At 35.0% G+C, this 14,052-nt stretch overlaps 1 protein-coding gene across 3 annotated transcripts in view; it reads right to left on the bottom strand.

Annotated features, from left to right (window-relative positions):
- The window catches only part of LOC119070822 (discoidin domain-containing receptor 2), a 210,770-nt gene that overhangs the window by 33,808 nt on the left and 162,910 nt on the right, over positions 1–14,052 (bottom strand). For all 3 annotated transcript variants that reach the window (XM_037175321.1, XM_037175322.1, XM_037175320.1), the window contains 3 exons: positions 11,323–11,686; positions 5,966–6,217; positions 5,748–5,840 (listed from right to left, as the gene is read on the bottom strand). In XM_037175321.1, the coding sequence (XP_037031216.1) occupies positions 5,748–5,840; positions 5,966–6,217; positions 11,323–11,686 (709 nt within the window). The remainder of the gene's footprint in view (positions 1–5,747; positions 5,841–5,965; positions 6,218–11,322; positions 11,687–14,052) is intronic.

Below are 14,052 nucleotides of genomic sequence, written 5' to 3' on the forward strand. Positions count from 1 at the left end.
GTGCCGGATACTGTTGCGCTTTTCTTTTTCTTTTGCAAAAATCTTTTAGGTATTACGTTGAAAGCGTTGCGAATATATCTATAGCGAAAGCGGAGAACAAAATTTTATAAATATAAGAAAACCGTCTTATCATAGCAAGATGAATAGAAAACGGGATGTAATAAAATTAAAAACTACATTCAATTTTCAGGTGAATGGAGCGTCTATGTTCGTTATGGATTTTCATCTGCTTCATCTTCTTTGCGTCGAAACGTGATTGCTTTTACGATAACATTATTTTAGCACGTTCCTTTAATTTAAAGAAAAAAAAAATCATCCCCCATTGTGCCATCAATAATAATCAGCAACTTTGTTTCTTTAAAGATGGATGGGAAAATTTGCCGTCAAATTTTAGTAATGTATGACGGTGATGTGTATCCGATATCCACCCACTCACTAATCACTTGATAGCAAAGTATGTAAAAAGTATTCGGAGCACTAACTGGGCTAGCAGTGTAAACAAATCGGATATTTTTTTCTGGTTCTCGTTGTTGTAACGTACATCCAATCATTGACAAAAAAAAAGAACTTGTTCTGCTTCGCAATTTATTTGTTTGTGAATACAAACTGGCGAATTCAAACACACTGATTTTGTGTACCGACATAATACATTACAATGAAAATATCACTTTGTAGATGAGACTACCATGCTACGTAGAGCATTACATGCAACGGGTATCATTGAAAATGAAGTACAACCAACTTTGTTGCTTAAATAAATATCCAACCCTCAATCCGTTACAAACAAAAAAAGAACGAAGGAGGAAAAAATGCATTGTCAGTGCAAATGGAAAGCATATTGCTGAAAAAAAAAATGATTTCACCACACCGTATTCACTGGATATATATACGTTCACTGACGAATTCACTAAAGCTAACAAAAACACCACATGTGTAGTTTTGTAACATCCCTATGCGCAACAGAAATAATTATATTAAATTTTCGATTATAATTCGCCAGGCGTTAACGTGACTTGGCTTTGTGCATTGCAAAACCACCTAATCCCAGCCGAATATGTACAAAGATGAACCCTCCTCATTTGTTTCTTACACAAACTGGGGGATTATTTCAAGATAAATAAAAAAAAAAGTTTAATGCACCCCGTACACCTTCATTTATAATGCTGGAATCGATTTTTTTCTTCTTCCTTCATTCACCCCCTTACATACCACGCCGAAAAACTAATAAAATTAAAATAATAAATATAAAAAAAGAATAACAAACGAAAAACATCCACTTTGCAGATGTAAACAAAAAAAAAGGAACGTCGATATGTTACCCATATGGCGAAGCAGTTTTGCCTTCCCAATTTTTTGAGATAAAACCATTTGAAAGAGTGTGGAGAAGGGTGTACACACGGAACATTTTGACGACAACAATTTGAATATATGTGTGTTCGAATAGATTAGGCTGTGTCGTTGATTAAACTGATCGATCAAAAATGTTGTCTGCGTAATTCATTTTGTCAAACAAACGACTTATCGAATGAACAACGCCAACCATTTGTGATGTATGTAAATCGATTTAAAATTAGATATTGTAATTTTATCGAAATGAAAAATTATTCTTTTTACTAGCAGAAATTCCCCTTGGATCCATTGTTACCCCGGACAACTGACCGTAAATTAATGTACATTCGAACATATGTAATATTGAGCCATAAATATAATATTCAGGGATGTAGCTAGGGCACTAGCCTAATAAATTGGAAGCTAACACCCTCAGGAAAAAGAAAGTCGCAAAAGTTCGAAAGAAGTATAGTTATCATGGTTTTAAATCCATTGTCCTTTGAAGCCATGAGAATACGTATTTCGAACGTTTGAGATTTCACACTGGCATTGCAAGTAATGACAGAACTGCAGGATATTTTTAAAGGTTTTAAAGGATGTGGAGTAACTCTACATTTATTTTGGCTTATATTGCCATTTTAATGCGATATAAACGAACTATGACGTTACAATGGACGTCAGTGAAAAGACTTTAATTTGCTTCAGCTGTTTTTCAGCTGCTCCTCAGGCTGTGACATCCACCGCCAGAAAAGATCAATTTCGTCTTTCTTCCGCCAATTGAAAAACTGTCAAGAAATTATTGTTGACCATTCATACTCGTCTCGTGAGCGCATCAATTAAATTTAGTTTTATACATCTGTTATCGACAACGAAATAGAATAAAAACGATACGCTCTGGATAGTGTCCTCTTATGAGCGAAGCATATGTTCAAACCTATGAAGTAAAAGATTTCGTTACACACTCTAGTCAATAGTTAAAACAAAAAGAGTAACCTATTTTAATACCGTTTGGGAACAAAGTCGAACAAATTTTCGAAAAAAAAAATATTTTTAGAAATTTATGCCTAAATAGTGAAGGTCAACCTAAAACAAGGTCCACTGACAGAATATGAATATCCTAAACTTACTAAATGCACCTAAAATTTGTAGCAAATTTAGAAAATCAAAATTCAGCCCTGGTAATTTTTGGCTACCCTTACCCATCAGAATAACCCTCACTACGGCCCTGATAATATTTTAAAACCCATATATAACGCCCCATATTATAGATGAAATGACATAACATATTAAGGTACTTTGGAAATTAGATAAGACACGTATACGATATATAGCGCCGATGTTATGTATGCATGTTGGGTTAATCGAAATTCAAATAAATTTTTTTTCCCGATCGTATGGAACGGATGTTATGCGGTTGTGTTGTCGTCCCTTTATGTCTTGTCCGACATTAATTTTTATGATTATTTACGGTGATAACATTTTATGACTTTTACATTCTATTCGTTAGCGGAACAGTTATTCGGATTGATATTGATTGGGTGTGTAAGATATTAATGTGGTCGGTAATCCATCATCAAGCATTCGAATCGAAATGCATTGACCCAAATGTATTTATAATGTTGAGCCCAGGCGATCGAATTCACTATATATGTTTTGACGGTAATTGAAACATTCTACAATTGTACCTGAGGATAATTAGTAATTCCCTTTGTACTATTGCTCGTACATACACATATACCTCTAACATACATTTAATACCAAATTGTATATAACAATTAATTGATTCTGAACAGGAAATAATGCTCTTCCCACAAAATTTCATTCAATATTGGAACATCTACAGTTGAATGCACATGACAGCGGTCTTTAATAGCTGAAAACTATATCCAAAAACCCACCCCGCCCACTCAATTATTGCCGTAAGGTCATTGTATAGTTGGATGCAGTTTTTGTTTTCAGTGTGGTGCGATGATCTGAGCTCGATAAATCAATTTAGTGTTTTATATGACACATCGTAAATTAACCCAATTCATTATCTTTAAATCGATACATTGTTTGCTTTGTCACTCGATTCTGTCGGATCCACATACGCGTCCCGAGCGAGTATTAGGTTCACACAAGCGTTGACTTGTTTTTGGAATGCTCGAGTTCTGAGAAATAGTTACGGGTAAATTAAACCGCCATGGTACACATTTCCGTTTTCATAGTTATTTTCCATGGAAGCGAGAGAAAAGAAAAACCAATCAACTTCGTCATCGAATACTATCGATTTTCTCTAACAATGCAAATTGCAAATATTGAAAGGATATGTCTGAAAGTTTGTCTTCGTTAAGGTTGTAAACACATCATATATACCAGCCACTAGCTGCAACAAACTATACGGGAACGAAACGATGCAACGAACACACATTGTTCTCGAAAATTAACAAATACCACTGGAAGTTGATTGACTTTTTTCCCATAGCTGGAATATTTTCTCGACAACATTTTTGGCTAAAATATGTTTTCCATGCGAATATCATGTTTGAGCATCATACAAACTTTTGATGGAAAACATATTCCGACAAATTCATTTATCAAAGATATGTTCTTCGGAAAATTTATTATCTTTCGTCAGGCGCTTCCATTGACTCGTAGTTCAAAATACTAATTGGTTTCCGACTGAAACATATTTTACATATGAACGAGACCAAACTTGAGATATGCACTTAATTGAGTGTTAAACTTGTACACCGCAAACAGTTTAGTTCAACGACTTCTAGTAGAGCGAAATGTACAAGCCACACGGATGACTTAGGGTAGATTGTGATTTTCATACGGCAACAACACTGATAAAAACGAGCTAACGAATAGCGCACACCTTCTTACTTGTTCGTTTCCGTGAACTGAAATTCAGAAGACCTTTTAGAAACAGTTTCTCATTTGTTATCGATAACCATGATAACAATAAGCAATGAACTGAGGTTGGTCTCCTCTTATATAGAAAATGCATGTTTAAACTAATGAAGTAATAGATTTTATGTCACCAAGCGATCAATTGCACAATAATTGTAAGACTGAGGCGAGGCTGAGGCTCACCACACATCGTGTGATGAAAAATTCCATTATGCAACGTACGTGTTTCGTACAACGTTATAAATAATGAAGCGATTGCATCAGTTACTTTTCCACACTAGTGCGATAAAACCCTATGAAAATGATTTATGACAGTATTTGGACTTTGGACTGAATCTAAATGCTTTTTCAGGTTGTAGATGAGTAGATTGAGGTCGTAGCTAATGAAAGTCTTACTTTTCGTCACTTAATTGAGAAAATGACTATTACTCGCACCCTCCAGAAACTAGTCTTCCTTCACTGGAATTAGTGTTACAGTGTAGTGTATTACGTAATTGTTTACAGATTATTATTTTGAATTGTTTGAGATGTTTTAGAATATCCACCGCTAATTGTTAATGTTCGATTACATATCCGTTCTATAACTTTCGAAGCCGCATCACTTTAGACTAGCACCTGTTAACAGTGCAGTTGAATTAACCCGTTCAGTCATGAGAAAAATTTCTCATGAGCACACGGATCACTTTAGTCCACGGTCACTGGGCGAAAGGCTGAAACAATGCATCTCGAAACGCTATAGAACAATTGTGGAACCTTCCATTGAAAATTATCGAAGCTGTCTACATCTGAGGTTCAAAATTTACGTAATATTCTGAACAAAAACAAATTTTGTGGAACGACAGTAACGTTAATGTTTTTCTTCTTCACACATCTTACTGCGTGCGACGAAAAAGAAAACGGATCGGAACAAAGACTTCATTACCCTGACTTAAAATCATTTCCTTGTACGCTCGTTGCTTAGAGTGTCTTCAGTACACGCTCAGTCATTGTAGGTCGTCATTAAAAATTAATTAAAACTACAGGCACGCCAAAAATTAACATCGAAATTTCATTGTTCCGCTCCGACAATTAACTGAGCATTCCAGTAATACAAAGTCATTGAGCGCATCTGTTTGTGATATTTGTGATTTCCAGATTTCCATAATATGAAAAAAGAGACGCTGTGATTTTGTTCGAAATTACATAAAATATTTGGAATATCCCCTTCAATATACGTCTATTCCTGAAACTATATCATTCTTGGGGAAAATATATTTATTAATAATCCTTTCATAGCATAGCAATAAATTTTCACTATAAAACGGATCGTCGTTTCGGCGTGGAGCACACACATTGTATGTGTATTTATATACATATTTATATAGAAAACCCTTTAGGTATGCTCGCTGTTGAATGTTTATGTTATATAATGTAGATATAGGTTTCGGTGTAAAGGAATTCAATAAATTTTATATAACCATTTTCGTAGCAGAATACACAAAAGGTATGCTGAAATACGCCAAGAAAAAAGCAATGTTTCTTACCTTGTTGCTAAATCTCTGTGCACAAAGTTCATTTGTTCTAAATATTTCATACCCGAAGCTATTTGAGTAGCAACGTATATTAAACAGCCATAACTGTAAAGAAATAATATAAAATAACATTAGGATTCGGCAGATATGAGCTATATGAATGGTGTTTTCAATGTTTCGTTTCTGACTGTGTGTGGGAAGACTACGGTTCTATTTTCTCCATATCTTACCTTAATGATTTATTCTGAATACCGACCGGACCAGTTTCGGCAACGTGCTCTTGTAAAAATTGATTCAAATCCCCTTGGCAATTGCTATAATCTAGTACAATACAAATTGGTTCGTCTCGTAGGCATGCACCAGCCAGTTGGGCCACATTCGGATCATTCAGACGAGCCAAGTGTTTCGCTTTCGATCTAAATTCCTTTTTGGTGTGTTCGGATGCACCCGGCCGCAACGTTGCAACGGCAACAAGACTAGAACTGCGGGACAAAGAAGCTTAGTTAGTAATGTCAATTTTCAATTTGTTAAAAAAAGGTTTTTGGGATCAGCCTTAAAATTCGTTGGTAAAAGCTGCTTGTTGTGGAGTCGATTACGTCAGACATGTACAAGAGTACTGAAAACAACGTTGTAAACGAATTCCTGAGATATCAGATGGATGTTGGGAAACCAGTTACAGCATTTCTGACGAATTCATATTTCTAAATAAATTTTAATTAAAATTTCTGCTATTCAAGACGGATTTCTTATAGAGAACCATTGCATAGAAAAGGGATATTGCGAAGCAAAATGTTTGCATCATATAGTCGTTGAGAGTATATACTATACATAGTATTTCCAGTGTTCAAATCTAAATGGAACATTTATGCAATAATCGCTATGAATCGACATAATTTACGATTACTTAATTACATACATTGAATCCACAAAGATGATGAAACGATTCGATGGAATAATTACATTATTGCAGTAATTTGCCAGTAAAATCGTTCACTTGAGAACATTGTGGTGTTTGCTAAGAAGTTCTCTGGTAGACTGAGTTATTGGATCTTGAAAGTATCTTTATATTTTATACAAAGATAGTTGAATTGCTATCAAGGTCGTTTTTCGGCTGAATTATAAATGGCAATTTTATGGGAAGAGTTTCTTAAAGATTGGAAGGAGGAGGGGTAAAACATTGTTTAATTTTTAATGACACAATAATTAGCGAAGTTGAAGCTGCATCTTTAATCTTTCAAAAGTCATTCAATCTGGTACTTCTTTTGTTTATAGAATCGTCAAGTGTCTGATACAAAATCTTTTATTTCATTAGTTCAAACATGTTGCTGGCTTCACAATTATAACATTAGCATTTACTTAGATTTTATTGTAGGCTGACTTTGTTAGAGATGATACTAATAGTACCGAACCGAGTAACTAAAAACACAAGAAATTGAAGTGAAACTTTTTAACTTTGAAGGGTTTTCATAAAAGAAAAAGTTACGTAATGAAAGAACAATAGGTGTCCGACTACTGGTTCACGTCCACGTGCCCACCTTACAGCATTAGACGTAGGAGGCAACTGTCACTAATGTGGACAAAATATTTTATCTCTTATCACAGTAAATACTTCCAACACCCTTAGTGTACCAGCGCCCGATTCAACCAGACAAAAAACCCCTTACAAAATCTCAAAATAATTTAGAAATGCCTTCCGAATGGCTGAATCGCTGTTATAACCTAAAATATTTTAGTTTATTTAAACTGCTTCGAGTGCACAGATGCATAGATGTGTTAGTAGATGGAAATTCTAAGATAATCTGAACTCAAAATAAAAAATAATTTAATTTGTTTTCATAAATGCACCTCTAAGCCCGTCCGTATTCCATGGCTTTTTTTCTCCATTCATGCAGACATTCAATAATTCTTTCATACTTTGTAGTACCACTCACACATTTGAAAAATTTGAAATTTAAATTACGTTTTTTTATTCTATATTAATAAACGCTAGAAATAATAAAAGTTAAATATTGATTTTTCTGCTTTTGTGTACATAGAACTCTGTATACAAAGCTTTTCGTAGTTCAGCACTAACTCTTTTCTATGTAAAAAATAGACTACGCGGACCCGTACGAGATCGTTTTAAATGCCTCTTCTTTCTGAAATTCTTCTTTCATTTATCTCTTTTTTTCATCATCGTATTCATCTAACTCTTCTACATCTCTAATATTGATCTCTACAGTCTGCAAAGCACTAGGGCCGAATTGTCAACATCGATATACATTCCCATCGTCTCACCTTCAACTTCTCCAACAATCCGGCCTTTTGTTGGGAAACCTTAGTATTACCTTTCAAATAAAATAAAATTGCAACCAACGTCAGTGAAATTTAGACATAAATTTGATTCAGCTGTTTTTCAGTTGGTCCACTCATGCAAACAAAATTGATTGTACGTCTTTATAGGAGTGAAATAGTTACAAGCACGAGCGTGGCAGTGGTAAAACCGTATAAAGACATATTAGCAGTTTTGTTTGTATGAGCGAGCAGCCGAAAAACAGATGAAGAAAATTCACGTCTAAATTTCACTGACGCTTACTGAAGGACTGAGTGCTTTAACTCCCGATCCAACGGTCTGATTTTAAAAAAAAAAACTTTTTTCTCCTGGAACAGGAGGAACTACTTTGCCCATAGGTCAATCCTCAATGTTACAAAGTCGAACGTAAATTTATAAGACCTTGTTCTTCGTACTGGTCTAAAAATATTGTATATATATACGGTCTATACGGTCGGTATGTTGAAATTCTGCAGACATATATTTTGTGACATACTATGAAAATGCAAGGAACATTGCACAAAATTTATACCGCGAGCGAAATATATATACTACGTATTAGAGAGGATATGGGATTTTCTATATAATTTACATTTTTATAATCGCACGAAAAATTGAGTTTTTGCATGGTCTTATACGTATATACACATAACTTATTTATCTCAGCATTATTGTAATATTCTGTCGTCTCGGCTAAAGTCATAGTTCCACTTCTTTATTAAATGTTTCCTGAATGTAACCCAATTTTCAGACGATTTAATGCAAGGAAACTAATTTCCTTATGACCGCTTTTCAGCTTTTATATACGCACAAACATGGAAAGAAGTAATAAAGTTACGAAATAACTTTTGTAATCAGAGCTGACTGTAAATGTTGTATATATCACAGACGAGTGTACCACAGAAGTATATTTTGGCGGTAACATTAAAATGCTTGTCGAATAAGGTGTGGATGAAAGATCTGCAACCACGTACGCAAATTTTCGTCGCTGTTTGTCACATTTAGGTGATTTAGCGTTCGCACAGTTTCAAACAATATTAAAAAAAGATCTTTGGTTAGGAATGTAAATGTGCGAATCGACGATTCCTAAGAAGAAAACATTTTCCCATGTTTTTCTAGATTTACCTGAATTTTTCCAAAAATATTTTATGGGAAAATGAAGGAAAATGTGGGAAAACTAAAGAAAATGTTTTGCCAGAAATAGTCACCGTTTGGAAATGATTAAGAAATTCACGTTATGCAAGTGTAAAAGTTGGAAATCCCATCTTTGATTTAGTTGAACAATCGCTCAATCTACTGCCATTCGTAGAAGGCGGCTGAGGGGCTGAGTTCAGTTAATGGTCAATGGACATTACCGCAACAAGTAAAAATTTATCTTCGAAAAAGTTAGTATGGAAGTAATTAAGTCTTCTATTTACTGAAGCATCTCTTTCATAACCTTAAAGTATTCTACGAGATAGTACGAGATAGTACGAGAACGTGTCACAGTGATAAAAATGTAAGGAAAAACGAGGAGTGAAACGCTCCTTCGGGTACCAAACTCCCGTTACGATCAACAATTTATTCATCTCTAGTTTAATGTGTATACTTTAACATGCTCATTTATTGAGGACTTGCATTATTATGTAGTACCTGTTCACTTACCGCAACCTATTTATGAATGAAAAGGTTTACATATGCTAAGTTCGTTCAAGATGTACGGCGATGTAGGTTAAGTGCTTAGTATGTATAGTTTAGCTAATAAGCGCATGAAAAGAGGAGACTTTTTCTTTGGAAATTTTACGAATTTCTTGTGGCTTTCAGACTCAGTAAGAAAAGTTTTTTTGTTTATTTCTCATTGGCTAATTGTACGAAAACTTTTTCAATATATTTAATCTGAGTTAAAAACTGAAAAGCCTCGTGAAAAGCATCATCTGTTTTATTAGTAAGTCATCTGTTGACGAAAGTAACGACACAAAAAGGCGAAGAACTCTAACGAACATTTTATCATATAGCAAAATGTATGTTAAAACAATTGAAGTAAAAGATTTTGAATTAAAGTCATTAAAAGAAATAACAGTCTCAATGACTGAAAACAAATTGACGGCTTCGAATGGCCAAATATTCGTTGGTTGTAATGAAATCGTTTCGGCAAGATTACACAGCTTTGTATTAATATGGTATCTTTGTCATGGGAATGTAGTGTTATGGCCGTCCTCGAATATAACACCTCCTCCCCTTCCACTCGACGGTTATGTTATTGATTGATACTCTGTCACGTTTTTGTCTTGGATATGGCATACAGTAAAGTTGTACGATTCTATAGGATACGAATAGCCCTGGATTGGATTCAGTGTCCGACAATGCAGCCTCTTTACTAGACCAATATGTTTTAGGTAAATTCTGGCGTGTAAGGGAAAAAAAATTCTCGAAAAAATAGACGGATTAGGAGAAGATAAGGTCCTGAAAGGTGGCTTCAAGATTTTAGTGATGAATACGACTGTGTAGTACAAAGGTCCATACATAACCTGTGTGCACACATCAATTAGAAAGAACTGTCGAAACAGTCTCCGTAATTAAAATTTTTATTGACCTTCCTCCGACGGCGAGTATATCTTTATCGCCGTCTGAGAAAGGTTAAACAAATTGTAGGAACGATAGCAGCATGACAACATCATTCTAAATGGTCTGTTTGCCAGTAGAACTACATGTCAAGGTGACCTTAATTCAATCCCACATACATGACTCTATAATGCTAAAAAGAGCAAGGTATTCAAAAGCCGATTACTGTAAGCAAACGATCTGTTGAACCTTTTTTTTTGCATTAATCCATCTTCAAAAAACGGACATAAAATCAGAAAAACAAAATTAGAATAACCACTCCCAAGTGACACGGTAATCGCAGCTGTTTTACATATCAAAAGGTTAGAATGATTTAACCATTCGGCTCCAAAGCAATGTTTTCAATTTATAATTTTTGTGATTTACATAGAATCCAGAATCTAAAAAGAAAACTCAACATGGACGGAAGTAGATGGAAGACTTTTAGGAATAGAATATTTACTGAAGTCAGAAACTTCAAACTTCATTAAACCCCACAACTAAAACGAACCTCAAAAGTTTCTAATTAAGCAAGTTGTATCGAAACGCTTGAAAACTTCTAACATACACCAGAAATAAATGTTCACAAGCGTTCTGAGTAGCATAATAGTTAAGAAATTTCCCCCCGAATTCGAAAAGAAATGCCGCGGTTGAGTAATTCTAGTCAATGTTTTCAACCGTAAATTATATGCTCACCTCAATCCTTTCGTTTCGCACAAATGTAATTCTCCAAATACTCCGCACCCAAGCTTCTCAATGATAACCAACGAGTGTCTCGGAAATTCTTGCACTTGTACATCATCATCCGTTGATATGCCTTCAACATCGCTGTATGAATTCACTTGCGTCGTTGATGGGGTGGTCGGTGTGGATGATTTACAAATAGCCGTCGCTGCATAGTACTTTTCCGGTGGCGGTGGAACGGGCGGCGGTTTCGGGAATATGTTCTTCAACGGAGGCGGCGTCAGTCTAATGCCACCGACATAACCGCTTGGTATTTTCGGTATTAGATCTTGCATGTGTGGCACTGCATATTCTTGGCAAACAATATCGGGTACGTCTGGAAAAGTAAATGTGGATTAATCTCAGGGAAAGTTTGTGTGTAATTTGAAATGGAGTAGGAAGCAATTATGGAACAACTTATTAAAATGTTGTTTATGATTGTTTGACTTCAAAAATGCAACTGAATATTGTTGAAATCGTAAACTGAATTGTATCCCATCCCACATATCTCCGTTTTGTGGATGGAATATGACCGACTTTACGTTATTCGTATATGGGTATTGTTGAGAAATTCTAGCTAAATATTAATATTCATTTCTAAGTTTATAATGAAAGTTATTTAAGAGTTGTTATGCACATTTAAGCAAACACGATGGAATTTACAACGAGAAGTAGAAAATAACAATGAAGGGTATTGAAATTCCTTGCGAGAATTTTTTTTTGGTATTATTTTTCCATCAACAGACCAGCACCAGACAACAGTACTGTTTAATGGGAATATTATTTTATGTTATACCTAAACCAAGGCTTCATTCCGCTGGGAAGCTTTTGAAATTTAAGCTGATAGTGTTGCTGACTCTAAAATATGCTTCAAATTTAGCTAAAATGATAAATGCAATGTTTTTGAGACTCATGTACGTGAGTTCGTGTATGTTGTTTGATTATAAAGTCTGCAACACTAACATCCCTTCAACTTTGATGTAGTACGATACGAAAGAGCGTCGTTATGCTGTTTAATATGCATACACACATGGTGTGAGTATTCTGGTTGGTCTATTAATTTACAAACATAGCCGTTCGACTCGTCGTTCGGCGTAATGTTTAACAAACGAATAGCTACCATTTGGAGCTTAATGCCTCGGAGGAAATGTAATTTCTGGTCGGAATGTGTTAGATAGTTTGTATTTTCGGGCTTCGAAATATTTACTCGAGTGTGGAGTTGGTTTTTCTTTTCTCAATTTAAAACTGAAGGAGAGGGATTCTTTTTAAAAACAGCCTACCGAAATCGGACGCATTTTCTATTATATGTGCCTAGAAAGGTATTCGACTCTAGAAGCCAGATCCACTTTCAAAAAAATTCTTCTAAGTTTGTGTGGCTGGTGAAAGGTGATCAAAAACCGAAACTTGCACTTTTCTTACAAAAATTTCTCCAATTTCGGCTCAATAGTACGTGTGATTACCTTTCTAATGACACCCCACACGACCCTGAACGGCTCCCGCCAAAGAGTACGATTCATAAATCAATTGTTTCATATGATTGCCTGAATATACAAAAACCCTTTAAAGAGTAAAGGTGATGCAAGTCCTTAAGTCTTCACTCCTTTAGCGATATCAGTTATTTTGTGTAAGTGAAGGGCTGGCTGACTCCTCATATTGGAGTTCATATTAACCGAATTTGCAAAAACCTGAGGATATGTACACCAGACTCAGTTGCCAGACCGCAAGAACAGGTAGGCTTGACAGACCGATCTATTCTGCGGTCCTTTGCCATAATTCCGATCTTGTAAGTTTTAGGAGTTCAAACAGTACAATTAACTGAAGCTAAAACACGCAGTTACTTCGATTAACTCTTACAATAACTTCTGTTCACTAAGATAAGAGAGACAGACCAAGACAGTAAAACATTATTGTGGTTGAGTCACAAAAAGTAATCTTAACCAATCTAAACCTCGATGCTTGTTACACTGAGTGTAATGCAACTCTATAGCTTAGAAAACATGAAAAGAAAAGTTCCGGCTATAATCGAAAAAATGACAACAGACTAGAAGGTTTTCCTTTCGGGTATACTTCGGAAGAATGTGACAATATCCAAAACTACTTGCAGTTTTTCAACCTTTTCCACACACAAAGAACAGAAATATTTTCTTAAATTCATATACTCTTCTGATCGAAAACATTGTACTGAATCTGTATGTATATGTATACGGCCCATAACCCATATGGTGTACCTCATACGAACTCATAACTTACAAGTTTATACCTCAAACATTTATCAAATATGTTTATCATCCAGTTCAGTCCCGCATAAAATACATAAGTATAATGGTTGAAGAGATGATGTTGTAAATTTTCAAAGGATAGCAAAGCTAGTTATACGTAGTGTACTATCAACCTTATTATTTTCGATAAAGTTAGGGACACGGCGGCATTTATTTAGTGTGTTGAGAAAGCAATAGCATGTCACGTTTGTTTGTATTTTAGCCCTTTCAATATTGATTTTTAAACGTTGCTGCTTCGCCTTGCAAAGCTGTGAATTTATTGTTATATATTCGGATGCTAAATTAATTCATGATGAGTCGTGTTTACTGTTTAGATGAGAAAATTATGTGAAAATATTTGGTCACACCCACTAAATATTTAAATGGACAGAGTCGTTTGCAGGTTTTTCAAAGACAACTGTTTCTATTAGCAATATTATTGACC

Source organism: Bradysia coprophila, assembly GCF_014529535.1.
Source record: "Bradysia coprophila strain Holo2 chromosome IV unlocalized genomic scaffold, BU_Bcop_v1 contig_106, whole genome shotgun sequence".
In the NCBI taxonomy this organism is placed as follows: Eukaryota; Metazoa; Arthropoda; class Insecta; order Diptera; family Sciaridae; genus Bradysia; species Bradysia coprophila.